Genomic DNA, 22915 nt, shown 5'->3' on the forward strand with positions numbered 1-22915 from the left:
AGCCTAGCAACAGATAGCAATGTAAAGCTTTTCGGTTGCGGCTAGTTGACAAGCAGGGAGTATGTTTTTTTTGGTTTCCAAAGGCTTGTCTTAATCTTAATTAGGGTTTATCAGCAAAGGGCTCTGTGACATTGCACAGGCTCTGATTTATTTTAAATAATGAAAAGTGTACTGGAAATTTTGGCAGCACTGAGACATTTTTAAACTCTGCTTACTCCTTTAATAGCAGCACAAATATCCAATATGTATTTTATTTTGATACATGTAGTTTTAGGAAACTTTCACTAAAAATTTCCACTGCTTTTAATTGGGCAAAAAAATTTGCTTTTATAAATACTTGTCCGAACCCCATTGCCTTACTAGGGACACACAGTTGCTCAAGTCTTGTCTGTTGACTGTGAGACAGGTACAGGACCTGTTATCCAGGATTTTCAGGACCTGGGGTTTTCTGGAGAAGGTGTCTTTCTGTAATTCGGGTCTCCATACTTTAAGGGAGTTATTTATCAAAGGTTGAGCTTTAGAGGTTTGTGATTAACACAAATTAAGGGAGTTTTCAAGAGAAAGACAACAAAAAAAACTAGAGCATCATGAAGGCTACAAACATCTTCAAATGGTTCAAGGGACCACTGCCAGTGACTTCTACATGACCTCGACAGGATTTAGCTGGAATATTTTTGGATTCAAGCTATTTCCAGCTTTGTGGGTGTAATACATCTCCAAAAATTTTAGTTTTTTAAACTCTAATACCCTCAAGGTACTGTTTTATTATGACAGGTAAAAAGGAAATTTTTTAAAAATTAGAATTTGCTTATGATGGAGTCTATGGGAGATGGGCTTCCCATTTTTGGATAATGGGTTTCTGGATAACGGATCCCTTACTAAATCATCTGACTGATATCATCTACATTATCTACATTTGTAGCTAAAAAGTATTGAACTGCGTATTCCTCTGATTGTTCACAGTAGTGGTTCATAGGGCTAGAAAGATGTTCCCCTGTCCCTTCCCTTGACTACCAATTCTATATACACACAACCCTATAGGAGACAGCGTCCAAACAGATTTATCTATCCAAACTGTGGTAACTGTGGAAATACCTCTTTATAGGGCCTATGAATTCTAAGTAAGGCTAAAAGCATCCAAACTATTTTATCTTAATTTTTCTACTGCACCAAAAGAGTCCAGATTGATTAATATTGATTCTTCTACTGACCCAATAATGTGCAAATTGCTTGACTTCCCCAAAAGCACCGAATCTAGTAGATCTTGATTCTTCTACTGATCACATAAAAGTCCAAGTTGGTTGACCTTGATTCTTTGGGCCAAATTCACTAATGGGGGAATATTTGACAGAGACCGCTTTGCCACGCCATTAGCGCAACTTCGCCAGGTGCAAATTCGTTACCACTAGCCTAATTCACTAAAATGTGAATGCTGGCGAATTTTCGCAACTTCGGTAGTCCGAGAATTTCATAGCGAAGTTTTGCTAGCGTTCATTTCTGCCTAGCGAAACTCTGTTAGTACTCTTACACTTAGGGAGGGTACATTAAAGTCAAATTAACATCTTTATTAGTTCAGTAAAATTCTTATCTTAGTGAATTTGTGGAGTAATGACAGTCTGCCACATCGGAAAGTCGCCTGGTGTGAACGAATACTAGCGACGGTCTCATTCGATAGCAAATTGTCCTCTATGCCTGTTGAGTGAACGTCATTTAGTTTCTACTATATACTTTATTTACTGTATATGGCTGAAATGACAATAAAATCCACTTGACTTGACTTGAATTGAATTGGCAATGTCCCTGCAGATGGAATTTCTGGCCAATTGTCTCTTGCGTTGGCCACTTTGCCTAAACTGCCTAATCTTGATTCTTCTACTGACCCAAAAGAGTCTAATCTGCTAGACCTTGACCTTTCTACAGCCTCAAAAGTGTTGAAATGCTATAACCTTGATTTTTCTGCTACCCCAAAAGTGAAATGCTGGACCCTGTTACTTCCCTGGTACATTATAACTGTTGCTGAGCTAGATCTGTGATTTCTCATTTTGTCGGTGGCATAAACTAGACTGTATCACTATTTTGTTGCCGCCTACTGAAAAAAGATCTGCTTGGTGGCAAAAGTGGTGAGTGATGGTAATGCCATACGATCCAGTGGACAGTGAAATCATCATTGCTTTTTAACTCTAATAATAGTTGAATGATCCTAGAAATGAGTCTTCTTGTTAACACAGTAGTAATTACAGCTCATGAGTAGTGAAAGGTGAATCTGACCTGTTTCACTTTGTCGGAAATTGTGAAAATTCGTCGAAATGCATCGAAATCTATGGGCGAACATTTTTTTTTTGACAAACAACAATTTTTTTCACCCATTGGAGTCTATGGGCATCATTTTCACGGCGAAACGTGGCTTAATATTTCGCTCACCGCTACTCTTGAGATCTCAAGTAGCCCCACCGTTCTTCCAAAATGGGAACCCTCCATTAGTCTTGAGGTGCTCAGATTTGGCTGATTGAGGTTTTTTTTCTAACAAATATTGCACGGAAATAACTTAAAAAATAAATTCTTTCACACATTCCATTTATTGTGGATTCACCACAACACATTTACACTTTATTCTTTTTTTTTTTAAACAATCAGCAGTTGATAATAGAATATCCATTGCTTACATTTTGCCATTTAGAAGGATATCTTCTGACCTTATCTCCCGCAGCAGATTCCTGTAACTAGTTGTTTTAATATTATAATCTCTTGGTGGAGAAAAATGAAGTGCGGTTGAATGGCCGGTTATCTAGTAAGATAAACATGGGAATATTACTTATCAAAATGCAAGCATTGCTCACTGGTGGGTTGAGCACAGTCGCCCTATACTATGTTTATGGATTATGGGAACTGAAACATATGGCACTGTGTTCTATGCAGGGCAGATATGAATTTGTGTTTTTGTCTAGAAGAGCAGATAACACTTCCTAAATTAATTTTTATTCCCTCTAAACAAGTTAGTACCTTAGTTTCTGAGTTCAGGACTGTAAGGCATTTGTTTGCTATAGTAAACGGTTGTCTATTCATTAATGAAGCATTTTTGGACATAGAATCTTCACCTAGAAAAAAAGCTGTAACTCTAAGTTCTTTACAAGCAAGCAACAAATTCTGTATTTGTGTTTTCAGGAGGACAACTGTGGTGCACGACTACCAAGTCTATCGCCGAGGGGGAAGAGTTAATTGCCTTTGTTGTGGATTTTGACTCAAGGCTACAAGCTGCCACTCAGATGACTCTTACTGAGGGAATGTATCCGGCGCGCTTGTTGGACTCAATACAACTGCTTCCTCAGCAAGCTGCTATGGCTTCTATATTGCCTACAGCCATTGTAAACAGTAGGTGTCATGTATTTTAGTCTACATCTGAGTGAATACAAAAAATTCCAGACTGTATTTGCAATAAAGACAAGTGATACAACAGAATGAAATAGGATTTGATACCAAAACCAAATAAACCATAACTCTGCTCTTACATGGTCCATTTAGCTGTATCTTCTGTAAATACTTGATACCATGTAAGGCAGTCAAATCGCTAAAGGGAAACACGTTTCAGATCAAAAATAACAAAAAAAGAGATGGCAATTTAGTTCTTACAGTTAAAAGGGTGGCAGTTTTTCTCTCCTGGTAAATTGTAGCATTGGGTAAGGTCAGTGTCGGACTGGGATGCCTGGGGCCCACCAGAAAACCTTGGCCACAGGCCCACGCTCCAAAACATTTTTCCTTTTTTGTCATTCACTTTCTTTATTCTTTTAATCACTTTTCCTCAAATATTATCATCAGTCTCTACCTCCATTTATTCTCTTTATTCTTATATAGAAATGGGGCAACTGCTGTTTTATAGGCATACAAGGCAAATAGTTGGGTGAGTAGAAGGGCCCACTGACAGCAGGGCCCACCGGGAGTTTTCCTGGTATCCCGATGGGCCAGTCCGACACTGGGTAAGGTTATCATCTTGTCTCATGGCAGAAATGGCACTGGTGATACCTTTACTGGGTAGCCAAGATGATAACCATAGATAGCTTTTTAGAGCATTTTGTTTCCAATTTCGAGATCAGCTAAGAAAGTGTTGAAAGCGTGCCATGGTTATCATTAGCAGAAAATGTGGCCGAGTTGCATAGTACTGATTGTGCTAATATTGTACATATTGGTAATAAATCAAAATGGTCATTAATTAGTGTCTCTCGTCCAACATCCAGGTGTCTGTGCAGAAGATAAAGCATATCAGGATAATACCTTGAATTGAAAAATAGGAGAAGGGTGCATGTATTGGCTAACTAGACACCCACATGTTGGGGGAATGGACCTCATTTTTTAAATTTTGATTTATTGGTAATATTGTGCTGTCAGTTCCAGCTGACTGGCTAAACTGTTAGCAGCTAGAGAAATCTATCTGCTGCCAACCACAAAAGTACATCTAAACAACTTCTGAATTTGTGATCCTAAGCCAGTGGCTCATGAGCAACATGTTGCTCACCAACCTTTTTGATGTTGCTCCCAGTGGCCTCAGAGCAGATGCCTCTTTTGAATTCCCGGTTCGGAGGCAAGATTTGGTTGCATAAAAAACCCATGTGCTTCCAGGAAGAGCCTCCTGCAAGGTGGGAGGCCATATGGGGTCTTACAAGCACAAACCACTATCCCTATTTGGGAACCCCCAGATAATATCACATCCCAAACACTTTCTGCATCTGAATGGGACTTATGGGTAAATAAGGTGGGGACCTCCCCTCTAGGCTTTCAGACTAAGGACCATATATGCTATATGCTTCTTTAAAGTTAATAAACATACCTCAAATAATTATTATTTTGTATCTTTGTAGAAGATATTTTCCCGTGCAAATCCTGTGGAATTTGGTATCGGAGTGAACGGAACCTGCAAGCGCATCTCATGTATTACTGTAGTGGAAGGCAAAGAGAGAGTGCACACCTACCGGAAGACATTGAAGAGAATACTCACCAACTATCCAGTATATGTCCCTTCCCGCAGTGCACCAAAAGTTTCTCAAATGCAAGAGCTTTGGAAATGCATTTAAATTCTCATAGTGGTAAGTATATATTACTCCTCCACTATTAACTATGCAGCTTGGAGATATATAGTAACCCCCAACTACATAAAGTACCAGTCACTTGCTCTTGTTATTGAGCATTAACATTGCTGCCACTGTGGCAAGAGCCATCTTTGGTGTCTCTCACTATCTCTGTAAGGGTGAAGACACACAGAGCTACTAGTAGCAGCTACATGTTGTAGCTACAAAATATTTGTGCCATTGACCAGTGATCTCCAGCCAGTAGCTCCTGAACACCATGTTGCTCTTCGACCCCTTGGATGTTACTCCCAGTGGCCTCAAAGCAAGTGCTTCTTTTTGAATTCCTGGCTTAAAGTCAAGCTTTAGTCGCATAAAAAAACCTCTTTACTGCCAAACAGAGCCTCCTGTTGGATGCAAGTCCACATAGGGGCTTCCAATACCCAATCACAGCCCTTATTTGGAAGCCCCAGGATCTTTTTGCATGCTTGTGTTGCTCTCCAACATTATTTTATACTTGAGTGTGGCTCATGGGTAAAAAAGGTTGGGGACCCCTACCATAGACAATACTGGGAATTACTTCTGCTAAAACACATGTTATGGCTTAGCAAAGGCAATTATCACTATTGTCTATTTTATAGCTGTGACAAGTAGCTGCTACTAGTAGCCAGGCTCATTATAAATATAGTAAAAATTATGCATCTCCAATCGTTTTGGACATTTGAGTGTGATTACGCTTTATGGTAAAGATAACAGTGAGACACAAGGAAGACTAACATGCTTGGACCCTCCTATAAACAGCTCAGCCGTCTGTTTCTGGATACTCTTATTGCAAACACATTGCTGATAAATCCTTTTCTAAGTAAAAATTGATTTAATAGGATTTTAGGAATTTTTCTAGGGTTGTACATTCATGTAAATTAAAATGTAAAAATGGCAAACTGACTCGAAAATGGCAAAAGTAGCCTAAACTCCAGCCTCTTAATTGCTCAGGCAAACATTAATAGTTGAAGTTTACTAAATGTCGTCATCCAAATTCCTTTCTATAAGGGTCTACAGTGAAACATTTTATGGATGAGATTTAATTTGCACCGTAATACTTTTGGGCTCATAATATGTATATTGTAATTTATAGGGAAAAGGCAGTGAGAGAAGTAGAAACAATTACTCAAGTAGAACATGCTTGGAGAATGTTATGTTTCAAAAAAATTTGGTTTAGGGAAATAAGTCTGTATATCCAAGTATTGACAATGATTTCATACAAATGCCTCTATGTATGTGTTGCAGGTGTTAAAGCTGAAGAGTTTCTTCCTCCCGGGGCCAGCTTGAAATGCACAATTTGTAACTACACTGCCGAATCCGTCATTAACTTTCACAAGCACCTGTTCTCACATCTCACTCACGCTGCCTTTAGATGCAATCAGTGCCATTTTGGCTTTCAGACTCAGAGGGAACTCCTACAACACCAGGAGCTTCATGTTCCAGGAAGTAAACGGGAAGCTGACACGGAACACTCTCCCAGTGAGGCAAATGCATTACAGACGTCGGAGCTGTTGAATAAAAATGAGATCCTTCAAAGCCAAAAGCCTGCGCAGAATAAAGAGGCAAGCTCCGACAGTGAGCTGGATAAGTGTGAAAAGAAACAGCATGTTTTCCTTTCCAACCAGAGGCCCGAGACAACTCATAAGAACGTCTTTTCATACACTAAAATAAAGTCTGAGCCCTCTAGCCCCAGACTTGCTTCATCCCCAGTACAGCCTACACTTGGGCCTTCATTTCCCATGGGACCTTTCCTTTCCCAGTTTGCTTTTCCTCATGACATAACTGTGGTCCCACAAGCTTCAGAAATACTTGCTAAGATGTCTGAACTGGTGCATAGAAGGCTTAGACATGGCAGCAATAGTTACCCCCCTGTCATTTATAGCCCCTTAATGCCCAAGGGGGCAATGTGCTTCGAGTGCAATATTACCTTCAACAATTTTGACAACTATTTGGTCCATAAAAAGCACTACTGCAGCAGCCGTTGGCAGCACATGACAAAATCTGATTTTGCAAATGTTTCAGAGAAAAACCCAGAAGCTGTGAGTCCCTCCAGTGCACAGAACACGGTCAATATTCTTAACTCGTCTCTGCATTCTCCTGACACTGAAAATCAGCTTCTGCAAACACCTTGCATCAGCTCTGGGGCCATGTTAGAACTCCTAGGGTCGAACGCTAAATCTCGAGAGAAGGAATTTGCAGCAGAAGTTAAAAAGTTGACAGCGGGAAGTCCCACTGATGAAAAAGTCAACGGCAAACCTGCCGAGGTTAAAAATTCCACCACTCCACAATTAGATGGGGACACAAGTGACCCAAACAAAACTACCTGCGAAGCCTGCAATATAACGTTTAGTAGACTTGAGACATTTATGGTCCATAAACAGTATTATTGTGCAACACGCCATGATCCCCCATTAAAAAGAACAGCTGCAAACAAAGTGCCTGCCATGCAGAGAACTATGCGCACCAGGAAGCGGAGAAAGATGTACGAGATGTGTCTTCCTGAGCCAGACCAGAGGCCACAGTTAGTCCAACAACATTTTCTCCAGGTGACAGCGAACCTTGGCAATGCCTGTACATCTGCACAGGAATCGGGGGAGGGACTGGGAGAATGTTATCATCCCAGGTGTGATATCTTTCCAGGAGTTGTTCCGAAGCACTTGGAAACATCCCTTTCTATTAATAAATGTGTCCCCGTTGTGAAATGTGAGACCCTCCATTCAGCCATTTCCACTCTGGAGACAGATGCCCCAATAGACCTAAGCAAGAAATGTTTAGCCCCGTCTGACCAAATATGCACATCTCCGAAACGACTTCTGGACTATCATGAATGCACCGTGTGCAAAATTGGTTTTAACAAAGTGGAAAACTACCTAGCTCACAAGCAAAATTTTTGCCCCGCAAATCAACACAATGATGCGGCCCACCATGAGAATAACGTTTTCCCCAACCCCAAGAGCGAAAGGAGCAGCCCTGAGGCCAATTTTGATAGAAATGTCATAAAATGTGAAAAGACTAGAAACTCCAAACAGTTGTCTCCTAATGGGAACTTCTTTTCTACGCACTTAGCAACTCTTCAAGGTCTTAAAGTCTTTAGCGAGGCAGCCCAGCTTATCGCCACAAAAGAAGAAAACAAAAATGCATTTCTTTCTCAATGCCTTTACCCCGGAGCAATAAAAAAAGCTAAAGTAGCAGATCAGCTCTCGCCGTATTATGGAATCAAGCCAAGTGATTACATTTCTGGTTCTCTTGTTATTCACAATGCGGATTTAGATCAAAGCACAAATGTCGGAAGCGAGTCTCCCAAAAGTCAGATACCTTCAAATGGATGTTCTTTGATGAAGAAAGAGTCACTCCCTTTGTTGCCAAAAAACCGAGGCATGGTAATAGTCAATGGTGGACTGAAACAAGAGGAGAGACCGGCCATCAATTCGCAGCAAGAAAACATTTCCCAGAACCCAGCGCAAGAAGACGCCAGCAAATCACCATCTTGGGTCTCTGACAAGCCACTAACGGCCAACGAAAATGTTTCTCCATCAACTCCTTCGACTGAGGACCAGCTCTCCAACCTATCAAAAAATATAAATGGCTCCAGTCCAGCTGCTAATAGTGGGAAGTACTGCCGCTTGTGCGATATCCAGTTCAACAACCTCTCAAACTTTATTACTCACAAAAAGTTTTACTGCTCTTCACATGCGGCGGAACACGTCAAATAGGGAGAGATTTTGGTAGCGCGAAGTGTGTTGTTTCATGCAGTCAAATGAAAGGATGCTGCTTAAATTACATCTGGACAATCAGGATATCCATTTATTCTTAATGACTTGAAGATTTAAGGTGTTATTCCATAACGGTTATGTGTAAAAGTGTATTAATGGTGCCATTTTATTTTTGTTCCAGATATTTATTTTACCAGCAGTGTTTATACAGTTGTACCCAACACTGACCTCCTGCGCTCAAGTCGTGGCTAAGGAAATATATATATATATATATAAATATATATATATATATATATATATATATATATATATATATACATACTGTATATTGACCAGTCTGGCTATCCAGGTCCAGGAGGCAGTGTTGGACCCAACTGCAGCTGTGCTTTGGTTATTTTTAATTTAAAGAACTTTATATTAAAGTCATTTGTAATGTTATTGTATAGTTATTGTGTAGCACATATGGTTTGCACCTGTATAGTAGATTTTAAATAATAGAGACACGACGTTAAGAAAAAAGAAAAAAAAAAAAGAAAAAACATTTTAGGAATAGCTTCAAAAGCACTTGTGTATAAGGACTTTCTTTTCTTCTACGCTGTTGCAGAAAGAGTCAATGTATGTGTTAAAATATAATCGGCATAACCATATCTTGCCCACGTGCCCCATCAGGATAGACTTGCAAGTACTATGAAAGAGAAGCCATCATTGCCATAAATATTGTGGGGGATCCCTAGTAAATCTGTTTGACACTAAGCAGGGCTGTCTCTGGCCATTCTGAACCAATCCGATTCCTAGTTTCATAGTTTATGAGGCAAATTCACTAAGATTCGTAGTTGCACCAGGCGTAACTTTGCCGCACTTCGCCAGGCGTAGTTCCGCCAGCGCTCGGCAAATTCACTAAAATCCGAAGTTGCGCTCAGGGGTAGCGTAAGGTTGCGAAGTTGCGCTAGCGTTGATTCGCTACGCGAAGCGAAGTTACGCTAGCGATGGTTAATTTGCATACGGCGCCAAATTCAAATTTCAATGGAGGAATACGTACAATCACTACACAAGCCTGGGAAACCTTCAAAACATCAAATAATTTTTTTTTTGCCCTACACATGTGCCCACTGTATAGTTAAGTTGCCATGAGTTAGGAAATGTAGGGGGGAAGGAGGGGAGCCCCAAAAATTTTTTCGATCTTTTTCAGCCTATCACCCATAATATAGAAAAAACGCCAGCGTTTTTTGGGACTTAGAAAAAATTTGAACTTTTTTTGAGGCAATCCCTATCTACTCTATTGCGCTTCGCCTGGTCTGAGGTGGCGAAGGAAGTCTAGCATAAAAGGTAGCGTTAAGTACAATGCGCGCGTTAGTGAATTTGCGTAGTTACGTCCGTTGTGAAAATTCGCCAGGCGTAAGGGTGTGAAGTAACACTAGCGAATTTATGCCAGCGTTCGTTAGTGAATTTGCGAAGTAACGAAAATGACCAACGCTAACGAATTGACGCTAGCGTTAGGCGCTTCGGCGCTTAGTGAATTTTCCCCTATGAATCTTCTTTTAAGTTTTTTTTTTTTTTCCTAATTAATTTTTTGCAATATTTAAAGGTGTTGTAAAGTAAGCCCATTAGGTTTAAGGTTCCAATAGATGCAACTTAGCATTAGGGATCCAATATTTTGTTTTACCTCTCCCTAGTTATAGACTGCAATGAACCTGGCTGCCTCAGACGCCTCCAGTCCAAAGTCCAGGAATAAAAGTGGTTGGCAGCCATACTTTTTCCCCTCTCTTCTGTTGGGGCCAAGAAGAAACCTGTAGACTTGGCACCTTAGCAAAATGCTTAGGCTTGAGCCCTGTGCTGGTCCAATTTCTGAAACCTGGACCCACATTTTTACCTGCTTATAATCACTACCCATATCGACCCTCAACTCAGCCTACTACCAGCTGACCACCGATAAGCCAAATGTGCTATTTCTGCATCATTACATCATCAGATGTATTCACAAGTCCTACCCACAACCCCCAGGTTACCTGCTGCAGGACTCTAACTTAGGCACCATAGGGTGCATGGTGCAAGGTACAATACATGTTATTTGCACTTTTACACCCTGCCCCATACTATGTACCCTATGCACAACTCTTTGCCCTTCAGTATGTAATGCAAAGATCTACGTTTCTACCCGGACCTCGCACAAGTACTTGTTTCTCCTACTGGCGAGGTTATTGAAGCTGTGGCTACATGTTGTGGCAATGGGCAACTGAGACTAGAGGAAAATACAAAAAAATGGATTATCAATTCCTATTGCAACGTTACATCTAACAGAATTCCTTAAGGTGACTTCTAAACCCTTGATTATTATATTATTGAGTTCCCTTAACCTATCATGTATGTTCCTGCTGTAGACAACTCAATAAAGCTTCTCTGATCTTCTCAATGGATTCCGGCTACAACAGGTCTCAGTTCTGTTAATCTTCTTGGGAAGCTAAACCTCTATCATCCCCCAATATCTACAGGCTGGGAGATTCCATCAGCAGCCATGAGCAGTCTAAAGAGCAGTGTTCCCTCCCCGCATCCTTATGTTTTAGCACATACACTAAGTTAGTCATTAGGCATTGCAATGTATGTAGCTGTCTGCTTACGTCCACTTTTCTGAATCGGAAAACCTGTACGTTAAATGAAGATCGGATTTTCTTTTCCTGTATAGTAACTGTATTTTTCCTTTGCTGCTGATGCATCTTTGTCTGGATTTTTAAATCTTTGCTGTTAAATGCAATACTTTATAAAGATTGATCAAAAAAAAAAAACAAACTACCAGAAGCAGTATTGTAAGCTATATATGAACTGAGAGCCAGCCGATTTTATCTTTTAAGAAACAGTTCAAATTGAAAAATGAAAAAAAAAAATACCCTAATTACGATGCTGCAAGTATGAATTAAATTCATTTGTATTATATATATTTACAGTAAATATAGATGGGGCAGTACTGCAACTGGTGATCAGAAAAAATGTTCTACTTCTGAAAATTCTCAACAAATGTTGTTACTATGCATGTATATGGATGGAATAAAATTCCGGATCATTGGACATGTAGCTCAGCTCTGTTTTTTTTTCTCTAAGGTTGACAACCATGGCTAAAGTGCTTTTATATAGGGATTTTTATTATAAAAAATACACTTACATTAATTCATCAAAATATAACATAATATTAGCAAATCCAAAAACCACAAACCCACCCATACACCCTCCTGCCCGCAGAGTCGTGCTTTTATATAGGGATGCAGCGAATCCAGAATTCGGTTCAGAATTCGGCCAGGATTTGGCCAAATCCTTGTGTCTGCCCGATCCAAATCCTAATTTGCGTATGTAAATTAGGGGCGGGTATGGAAATCATGTAACTTTTCGTCACAAAAGAAGGATTTTTTCCACTTTTTCCTTTCCTGCCCCTAATTTGCATATGCAAATATGAACCTCTGTAGGACTTTATTGACCAGTAGAGGTTTCCAGAGGACACAGGGGCAAACACTGACATAATAAAAAAAGAACAAAAGAGGGGTGGAATTCTCTCTCAAAGTCATTAAACTGGTGGATACCTTGAATAGTTTTAAGAAAGGTTTGGATCCTTTTGTAGCAAGGAGATTGGAATTAAAGAACTGTCTCACCTAAAGCCCTGACCTCATCTAAACATAAAACCTGTAGGATGAACTGGAATGCCAACAGCATCAGTGCCCAACCTCACTTATATTCTTGTGGTTGAATAGAAACAAACCCCATGAAAATTGTTTTAATATCCATTGGAAAGCCTTCTCAGAAGAGTAGAGAGCAGCAAAGGGAGGACCATCTTCATATGACCACCCTTGGTTTCAGGCAGATCCTACATAACACAACTTTCTTTCCATTGAAGTGAGTTTCACTGCACAAGCATAGCATATTAATGAAATACTGATCTGCCATCAAGAAATACTTCGATAGCCTGACTAATCTAGAAGGAAAGGATGTTGCTGATATAGGGCCCAGTGGAAGGCAAATATTTTACTTGGTACATGTGCTAACACAGTGGAAGCTTTAAAAGAAGAATGTTCTTTAGAGTGTAAAAATGTAGAAAAAGAGATCACTGAACAAACACATGGGGAACTAGTTATCCACATAGTTGAAGACAGACAGATGTATTTTGGAGAATGTTATTTGTAATTAAAGGGGAACTCCGCAAAAACATAAGCTTTTTGAAAAGTAAACATAATTTCAAGCAACTTTGCAAAATACATCAATTAAAAAATATGCAGACTTTTCATGATTTTTAATCGTTTGGAACAATTCCCTAAAATCCCTAAGCTTAGCCCCCTGCTCTCCTGCTGATCTGTCTAACTACTTTGCTGAGCTGTCTGACTACTGTTACTTTGTATCAACAGCCATCTGTCCTCAGCCTGCATCCTCCAAACCCCACAATTCCCTGCACATGTGATTTCTGTAAGGAAAGGAACATCACAGTGCAATGCATTGTGGGTTATGTAGTTCCTGCATGCTCTCTGTACGCTGCGGAGAAGTTGTTACAATTTGTAACATCAGTGTTTAGTTCCTCCTTCCCTGCCAAGATTTCAAATGATGCAGAAAGAGAAGAACTGTTAAACAGCTGGATTTCAGTATAGAAGATGGCATTTATTCATACTTTTTGAAGAAACAGGTAATGTGATGGGTATATTAGGGGTTTCTGTGTTATGTGGGCCTCTTTATCAGATTTTGGTTTGGAAGCCGGAGTTCCCCTTTAATGGAAAACTATACCCAAACTATACCCCCAAAATGAATACTTAAGCAACAGATGATATCAGATTAAAGGGGTGGTTCATCTTTAAGGTAACTTTTAGTATGTTATAGAATGGCCAATTCTAAGCAACGTTCCAATTACCTTTCATTATTTATTTTTAATATTTTTATAGTTATTTGCCTTTTTCGTCTGACTCTTTGCAGCTTTCAAATGGGCTTTTCTGACCCCTTCTAAATAGCAAATGCTCTGTAAGGCTACAAATGTATTGTTTTTGTTACTTTTTATTTATTGGCTTTCTATTCAGGCCTCTCCTATTCATATTCCAGTTGAAATCGATGTACGGTTGCTAGGGTAATTTGGACCCTAGCTACCGGATCGCTTAAAATGCTAATTGAAGTGCTGATGTATAAAAAGCTAAATAATAAAAAATTAAAACCAATTGCAAATTAGATCTAGAGTGTAGATCACACTCTACATCATACTAAAAGTTATCTCAAAGGTGAACAACCCCTTTAAGTGGTATATTAAAGAATCTTATCAAAATGGTCTATATATTTTAGTAAATATTGCCCTCTTACATCCTTGCCTTGAACCACCATCTTGTGATGGTCTGTGAGTTGCCACAGAGATCACCTGACCAGAAATACTGCAGCTCTAACTGTAACAGGAAGAAGTAATATAGTAACATAGTAAGTTAGGTTGAAAAAAGACACACGTCCATCAAGTTCAACCTTTTTACTTTTTTAAACCTGCCTAACTGCCAGTTGATCCAGAGGAAGGCAAACAACCCATCTGAAGCCTCTCCAATTTGCCTCAGAGGGGGAAAAATTCCTTCCTGACTCCAAAATGGCAATCAGACTAGTCCCTGGATCAAAAGACACAACTGTGTCTGTTAATTGGCTCATGGGACCTAACAAGTATGGTTTGTTGGTATGTTTGTGTGCACTGTGAATCATACGATCCCAGGGGGCGGCCCTTAGTTTTTAAAATGCCAATTTTCTATTTAGGATTACGCAATGGCACATACTACTAGATAAGTATATTATTATGAAAATGGTTTATTTACATGAAGCAGGGTTTTACACATGAGCTGTTTTATGTAATATCCTTTTATAGAGACCCACATTGTTTGGGGGTTATAGTCCTCCTTTAAATAAATAGTACATTTTAGTAGTGATGGGTGAATTTATTCGCCAGGCGCGAATTCCTGCGATTCGCCGCCGGCGAATAAATTTGCGGAAATTCGCCGGCATAATTTTTTTTACCAATTTCACCAAAAACGGACAGCGGCATCCAAAAAAAAAACAGACGGCGGCATCCAAAAAATGGACGCTGGCGTCAAAAACGAGACGCCGGCGCAGTTACGCAAATTTTTAGCCATTTCGCTGGAAATTCGCTCATTTTTCAGCGAAATGCCCCAAATTCGCCCATCACTACATTTTAGGTATAGTTTCTATTTAACTATATATATCCAATCCATAGGACATTCTGTAGTCAAGCAGATGTTTTATTTTAATCATTTCAGGCTTCTCTCCTTGGTCTTTGTATTTTTATTCCTAACGCCCTTTAGTCGGCACTGAAACTACTATTTAGCTGTTCGCCAACAACATAACATTATGCACAATTATAAACTCAAAGCACAGTTATTTGACACAAATTTGGAAAGCGTTCAAGTAAATGGGAAGGTCATAGATTTGGGGATTTACAGACTAAGTGGGAGAATGTCAGCCAAATTCTAAAGTATTCCTTTTGGACATAAGCGTCACCTGTTGAGGTTACTTTGCTTTGAATGAAATTCATTTGTCTTGGCCTCCTCTTCATGGAGAGAGAAGTATTCCTCTGATTTTTTTTTCTAGTTTTCTAGTGAAAAAAAACACACATTTTTAACATTCTGATTTTAATAAATAACCCTCTAAGTGTGTGTTTGAGCTTGAACTTTGCAAATATCCAAATGGGATGATGTCCCTGCCCCAAGAAGCTTACAATCTATAAGGAAGCCACTTAGGGCAGGACTACATTGGCGATTCAGCCGCGATCCGACGCGCTGCGCAAAATCGCAGGTGTCACATCGGATGCGACGGAAACAAGGTAAATACATCAATTGTCACATTGTGTAGCAGCATTGATGCGACACGACTGTCGGATGCAGACACTGCACGATGCGTCTGCATCCAACAGTCATGTCGCGTCGCATCAACAATGCCATTACTTACCTTGTTTCCGTCGCATCCGGCGTGACGCCTGCAATTTTGCACAGCACGTCGGATCGCGGCTGAATCGGCCATGTAGTCCTGCCCTAAGTGGCTTCCTCATAGATTGTAAGCTTCTTGGGGCGGGGACATCAACCCTACTGAAAACTCTTATAGATACAGATTATCTTTTGTTACTGTATAACTTAATAACATCAAAAAATAAAAGTGTTTTAAAGTAATGAAAATTTAATACAGTGTTGCCCTGCACTGGTAAAACGGGTGTGTTTGCTTCAGAAACACTACTATTGTTTATATAAACAAGCTGCTGTGTAGCAATGGGGGCAGCCATTCAAAGGAGAAAAGGCTCAGGTTACACAGCAGATAAGCTCTGTAGAACATAATGGTGTTATGTGGTATCCATTAGTTAACCTGTGCCATATAGACTTTTTTCAATCTCCGCCATTGCTACACAGCAGCTTGTTTATATGAACTATAGTAGTGTTTCTGAAGCAAACACACCAGTTTTACCAGTGCAGGGCAACACTGTATTATATTTTTATTACTTTAAAACACTTTCATTTTTGTTGGTGTTACTGTTCCTTTAGTATAACCATCAGTATAGATAATTGAACTATGAATCAAATTTGACTAGGGGCTTCTTCAAATTGACGAAGTTCATTACAATACAAGATCTGAATATCAAAGGCTATTGTGATACTAAACTCTATAGTTAGTATAGGTATGGGTATATAGAATTTAATTAAAAGTAGAGAGGGGTGTGTGTATGGATGCTGGGTTTTCAATTGGAGGGGTTGAACTTGATGGACTTTGTCTTTTTTCAACCCTATTTAACTATGTAACTATGAATTATGGAAAGGTCGTCTCCCATAGACTCCATTTTATCCAAATAATCCAATTTAAAAAAAAAATGATTTCCTTTTTCTCTGTAATAATAAAACAGTAGCTTGTACTTGATCCCAACTAAGATATAATTAATCCTTATTGGAAGCAAAACCAGCCTATTGGGTTTATTTAATGTTTACATTAATTTCTAGTAGACTTAAGGTATGAAGATCCTAATTACCTGCACTGTCTTATAAGACTTAAACCATCTATACAATAGTGAAGACTAGTGTTACTACACTAGGTTACATTTAGATGGTTTAGGTTGTATGATAAAATATTTCAATTAGCCCTTTCTGTCTGAAGAAGCCCCTAGTAAATTAGCAAAGCCTCCTGTGCTTTATTCAGTAATACTCCCAATGCCATCTCTATCTGCTTGCATCTTCATTATAGCACATATAAAGCAAGTGGCACCTGCCCGGGATTTCTATATCTCTATATTATCTCTTAACAATGTTCAGTGTTTATAGCTCTGATCACCGGCAATCCTCTGATACGCTGCAAGTCATTTCTATACCGCAAACTCTCATTACTGCTAATGCACTGCCATTGGGTTACCCTTTACTCACCCGCTTTTATTTTTCTTGCTACAGCAGCAACAGAAGAAATAACATTGAGAAGAGAATACGATTTTATAAACTCAGTCGGCATTCAGCTGTTGTATTTTATTATAATTGTATTTAATCTACATGTACAATTGAACCTTTATTTTCTGCATACCTCCCAACTGTCTTGAGCGGCTCAGTCCCTCTTTTGACAGCTCAACCCGCAGTCCTGCATTTGTATTGGAAAGTCCCGATTTCTCTGCGCTGAACAGCCAAAAAAGATACAATGTTTCTAACTTAATTGGCTCATGGCAGAGAGCCCAGAATAGATACTTAAGATACATGTTTGACAGTTTTGTCCCTTGGGAGAAGTTAAACTCACAGCTTAAAGGGCAATTCACATTCATTAGTAAAACTGTAATAAAACATAAAAACTACAGAAATGTGTTCAAACTTTCATAACCTGCCGAGTTTTGTAAAATGGGCATGGTAAGTAGGGGGTGTGACCGCGTGGTTTTTTTGTCCCTCTTTCCATTTCCAGAATGTTGGGAGGTATGTTCTCTGGTATTCTTCACTTTTACACAGTGTGCCAGGCCCTGCAAAACAATCTTCAGAGGGGCCCGCATACTCCAATCCCCATCCTCTCGTCCACTTTCCATCCTGCCCACATCCCACCTCTATCCCGCCCAACTCCGCCCATGTCCCACCCAACTCTGTCCTCATCCCGACTCCACCCACTCCCACCCGACTTGCTTCCCCTTTCCTCGTTGTTAAGTAAGTGGCTGGGGAGGAGGGTTTTTTTTATTAGCTATAGAGAAAGCAGACCCCACAGACCTGTTCCCCGGGCCCCCCTGCGACTGTGGGGTCTGCTTCCTCTATAGTTACCCCACTGCTTTTGCATAGTCCAATTGCTGGGAATGTTAAAGCTCAACAGCAGCTCTGAGCTCTAACGCCCCCTTGAAAATTGTACATAGGGGTATAACAATTCACAGAACTGTTTTCTCTGCTGGAATCATTGTACTGCAATTATAAACAACCATTAGCTCATCATATGTAGCAGAACTACAATTCCCAGCAACCCTGTATTAGCTGAACTGCTGGACTAATGCTGGTAGGTGAAGCTGAGCTGCATTAGGAGCGCCAACAAGTTCCAGTATCTTTTGCACGGATGTGACCGGACACTGAGTTTTGGGACCTTGAATGCTTAATCGCTGTGAAACACTGAAGGTCTTTGAACTTTTAACATTGGCAGCTCCTTCCTTAGATACATAATAGGCAAAGGGTGAGATGCTTCAGCACATCCAGCCGCAGTTCTGTTCCCCAGAATAAATCTCATCAGTGTCTCCCGCAATGATTTGTTGTGCAATTAGAGAGTCAATCTTATCAACAACTTTCATACTACACAATAGGAGATTCTAAAATAAAAGTTAGCATGAATCATAATGGCACATTTAGGGAAGTAATTAGCCAGCGCTCATTACTGTCGAGTCCATGTTTGGTTTGCACTGCCATCCTGTGGAAGAAATGAGCAAAACAGCAAAAAACATTAAGGGGCCGATTCATCAAGGGTCGAATATCGAGGGTTAATTAACCCTCGATATTCGACTAGGAACTAAAATCCTAGTACGATCGTACGATCGAAGGATTATTCCTTCGATCGAACGATTAAATCCTACGAAGGATTTAAATCCAACGATTGAAGGAATATCCTTCGATCAAAAAAACTTAGGAAAGCCTATGGGGACCTTCCCCATAGGCTAACATTGACTTAGGTAGCTTTTAGCTGCCGAACTAGGGGGTCGAATTTTTTTTTAAAGAGACAGTACTTCGACTATCGAATGGTCGAATAGTCGAACGATTTTTACTTCGAATCCTTCGATAGTCGTAGTCGAAGGTCGAAGTAGCCCATTCGATGGTCGAAGTAGCCCAAAAAAAGTCGAAATTCGAAGCTTTTTACCTTCGAATCCTTCACTCGAAGTTAATGAATCGGCCCCTTAAAGTTTTTTTTTTTACTACAATCCAAATTTATATCATATTTTATATAAAAAACCACAACCAATCTCCCATGCCCTATTTTAGCTTATTTATAAATAAAAAAAACTTGATACAATCGGATCATGAAAAAAATCGATAAAAACAAGAGAAAATTCGGATTGTACAAATTTATCAGGCTTTTTTTCCCAAATTGCTAGTTTTTTTCAAGTTATTGTCAGATAACCAATAAAAAAATGGATTTTCGGCTAAACCCAGCACAGACCACTATTACTTTAAATTGGGATAGGTGCCTCTCCCATTTACTTATACAGGACCTCAACAGGTCTGACATGGCGAATTTTAGGATTCGGGCTTTTTGCAGCATCGGGGTACAATAAATCTGGAAAAATTCTATTTTTATTTTTCCATGAAAAATTTTAGTTTTTGACGAAAAAAAAGCTTGATCAGAAACATTTTAGGTTTAGTAAATAACCCCCTAATACTTCCTTCCTTGTTTTCATTCTTGTCCTTTAATAAGATATAGACAAATAAAGAGTTTCTCTATTCTGCCCTGATACATATAGGGATTTATTTATCATGCTCCGAATTTATCTCAGTATTTTTAAGATAAAAATCCGAGCAACTCCAAATTCCCGAATGGACCTTATTTATCATTCAAAAAAATAGGTTTGGGCAAACTTCGGACCTGTGCCGGAAAATACTTTTCTGCAAAAACCACAAGTTTTGGACTTTTTGGTCCAAAATCCTGGAAATCATCGGATATCGGTACTGACAGCAGCACAGACACTGGAACTTTCCCCATTGACTAAGGGTAAGGCCAGACTTGGCGTTTTTGCGGTGTTTTTAAAAAAGAACAGCCAGGCGTAAATACGCTACTGAAACCACACGCGACCGTCAACATGCGTTTTTCATGGGTTTTTCAGCACGTACGATTATTTTCCCAACATTCACTTCTCATTGTTCTCATTGTTCTCATTGACTTTGGACCCATATTTAAAATACGCTGCGTATTTACGTAAAGTGTGGTTTCAAACATGCAGATCCCATAGAGTCTATTGATTTGGTAGTTTCTTGACGTATTGGCATTTCTGCTAAAAAACGCCAATACTGGCGTTCTGTGGCGGATTTCAGCTTGCAAGCGCCCTGTGTGAATTGCCATAGTGTGTTTTCCATTAGTTTCAGTGGCAGTGCAGTTTATGTGTATTTACGTCTAGCTGTTCTTTTTTAAAAACGCAACGTAAAAACACTGCAAAAACGCCACGTCTGGCCTTGCTCTAATACAGGACCCTGAGAGCTTTGAGATGCCGGGTTTCAGATTCTGAGTTTTCATACCATCGGATTTTAATAAATCCCGAAAAATTCAGATTTTTTTTAAGGTCCGAACAATCCGAATTTTTGGGATTTCGGGTATTCAGAGCTTAATAAATAACCCCCATACAATATAGTCCCAAATCCCAAACACAGAGGAACACTCACAGATCCATAGCAGCTGATTCACTGACTATTTAGGGTCCTATGAGCCGCATTCCTTGTATCGTCACATCGTTTCTCATGAACAGCCACTTTGTGTTACAGGTATGGGATCTGTTATCCAGAATGCTGGGGGACCTGAGGTTTTCCGAGTAAGGGATCTTTCCTTAGTTTGGATTAACGCTCTTTAAGTCTACTAAAAAAAAAATTAAAACGTAAATGAAACCCCATAGGATTGTTTTGCATCCATTAAGGATTAATATTACCTTACCTGGGATCAAGTACAAGGTTTACGTCAATTTTGCTACAGATGAAGCCACTTGGATTTGTGAGTTAAATGTGTCATGACTCAGAGTTAATTGAAGAAACTGTGTTATCTAAAGTTAACTTAACTCATTTAATGCATTTAACCTTTTCATTAGCATACCAAAGCACCATTGTTCACAATGGTGAATGCTTTAATTAGATGGGATGTTGTGTCACAGTTTTCTGTGTTAAATGAGATAAATGGGATATCTGTGTTTAGTTATTCTGTGTCAAACAGACAAACCAAAGTGGCTGCATCTGTACCTGCGTCAATTTGGGGTCAATTTTTACGCCCGCATTAAAGTCAATGCGCATCTGAATAATTTTTTTGACGCTGGCGAATTGTCGTGGTGAAACATGAATTTATTCGCCCATCACTATTAAAGAGAAAAAGGAAAAACGCAAATTATAATGGGAGATGGCCTTCCCGTAATTCAGAGCTTTCTGGATAATGGGTTTCTGGATAAAGGATCCTATACCTGTACCATATTATGTCTCTATAATTGAAAGAGAGTTTTGTTTGATTCGGACCAAGGTTTCCAGATGTGAATGTGAAACATTGGGGCTAATTAAAGAGCTAGTAGGGCCACACTAACTGCATCTAACATATTATGCCCTTATTTATTACTGTGGGGCAAGAAGTATACTCTATGCAGCACTTTTTGACACTGTATATATATATATATATTGACTGCTACAGGTAAGGGATCTGTTATCCACAAAATTGTAATCCAGAATTATGGAGAGGCCGTCTCCCATATACTCCATTTTAATAAATGTAGCCACATTTTTTCCTTTTTCTCTGTAATAATAAAACAGTAGCTTGTACTTGATCCCAGTACAACTGTTATTGTTACGTATGACTCATCTTTCTATTCAGCCCTCTGCTATTTATATTCCAGTCTCTTATTCAAGTCAGCAAAAATAAAAAATCCAATGTCCAGCATTCAAATGGGGGTCACTTACCTTGACGTATAAAAACAAATGCTCTGCAATGCTACAATTTCATTGTTATTGCTACTTTTTATTACTCATCTTTCTATTCAGCCCTCTCCTATTCATTTCCCAGTCTCCTATTCAAATCAGTGCATGGTTACTAGGGTAATTTGGACCATAGCAACCAGATTGCTGAAACTGCAGATGGGAGAGCTGCTGAATGAAAAGCTAAATAGCTCAAAAACCATAAATTGTAAAAAATAAAATTCATTGGAAATAGTTTCAAAATATCATCTCTACATCATACTAAAGTTTATTTAAAGGAGACATTTTGTGTAAAAAATAAGAACGTACCAGTGCATTATACTCATTTAGATATAGAAGAATTGTGCTTAAAAAAGTAGTGTTTCAGGCTGATTTATTGAATACTGTATTTATTGAATATTTCTGCAAAATTCCTCTCCTTTCTCTTCCACTTTCTGCTCCCTGAATTCCCAGGCTGTGCAGGGGAGCCGGCTGCTCTCTGCTCACTGCACTGTAGGACAGGAACCAATCAGCAGCTAGCACGACCTGATAGGAAACTGAAGCCTGTCTTTACTTGGGCTGTCATTGGCTGTCCCCCTCCTATTGTGCTTCATTAGGATATTAGGATACACCCACCCCTCATTTGAAACTGGGACAGGGACCAGTCAACATCTATAGGGAGCTTTTTTTTTAAAAAAAAGGGGGCTATTTTTAAAAATAATATTAATTTTTTGAACCATGTAAAAGCAACATCATATATTACTAATAATTGCCTACAAAATTAGAGTTTTTTCATTTATGCTATATGTCTCCTTTAAAGTCAAACAACCCCCTTAAGTATAAGGCTCCCTGTGCCCATCATTTCTACAGATTGCACACAATTAAAAACAGTGTTGGACGGAGTGTCCAGGGCCCACTTCAAGGCCCTCCAACCCTGCCACAAATCCCTCCTCGCTGCCCCACCCCCTCCTGAGCTGGGGTTTACTGCGTCTTTCCCCAT

At 39.4% G+C, this 22915-nt stretch overlaps 1 protein-coding gene across 2 annotated transcripts in view; it reads left to right on the forward strand.

Moving 5' to 3' along the window:
- zfpm2.L (zinc finger protein, FOG family member 2 L homeolog) overlaps nt 1–9627 on the forward strand; it is a 265106-nt gene extending 255479 nt beyond the window's left edge. For both annotated transcript variants that reach the window (XM_018268205.2, XM_018268206.2), the window contains exons 6-8: nt 3163–3369; nt 4851–5075; nt 6342–9627. In XM_018268205.2, coding sequence (XP_018123694.1) covers nt 3163–3369; nt 4851–5075; nt 6342–8809 — 2900 coding nt within the window. In that variant the 3' untranslated portion in view covers nt 8810–9627. The remainder of the gene's footprint in view (nt 1–3162; nt 3370–4850; nt 5076–6341) is intronic.
- Nucleotides 9628–22915: the final 13288 nt, after the last annotated feature.

The sequence above is a fragment of the Xenopus laevis genome, chromosome 6L (assembly GCF_017654675.1).
Source record: "Xenopus laevis strain J_2021 chromosome 6L, Xenopus_laevis_v10.1, whole genome shotgun sequence".
Classification (NCBI taxonomy): domain Eukaryota; kingdom Metazoa; phylum Chordata; class Amphibia; order Anura; family Pipidae; genus Xenopus; species Xenopus laevis.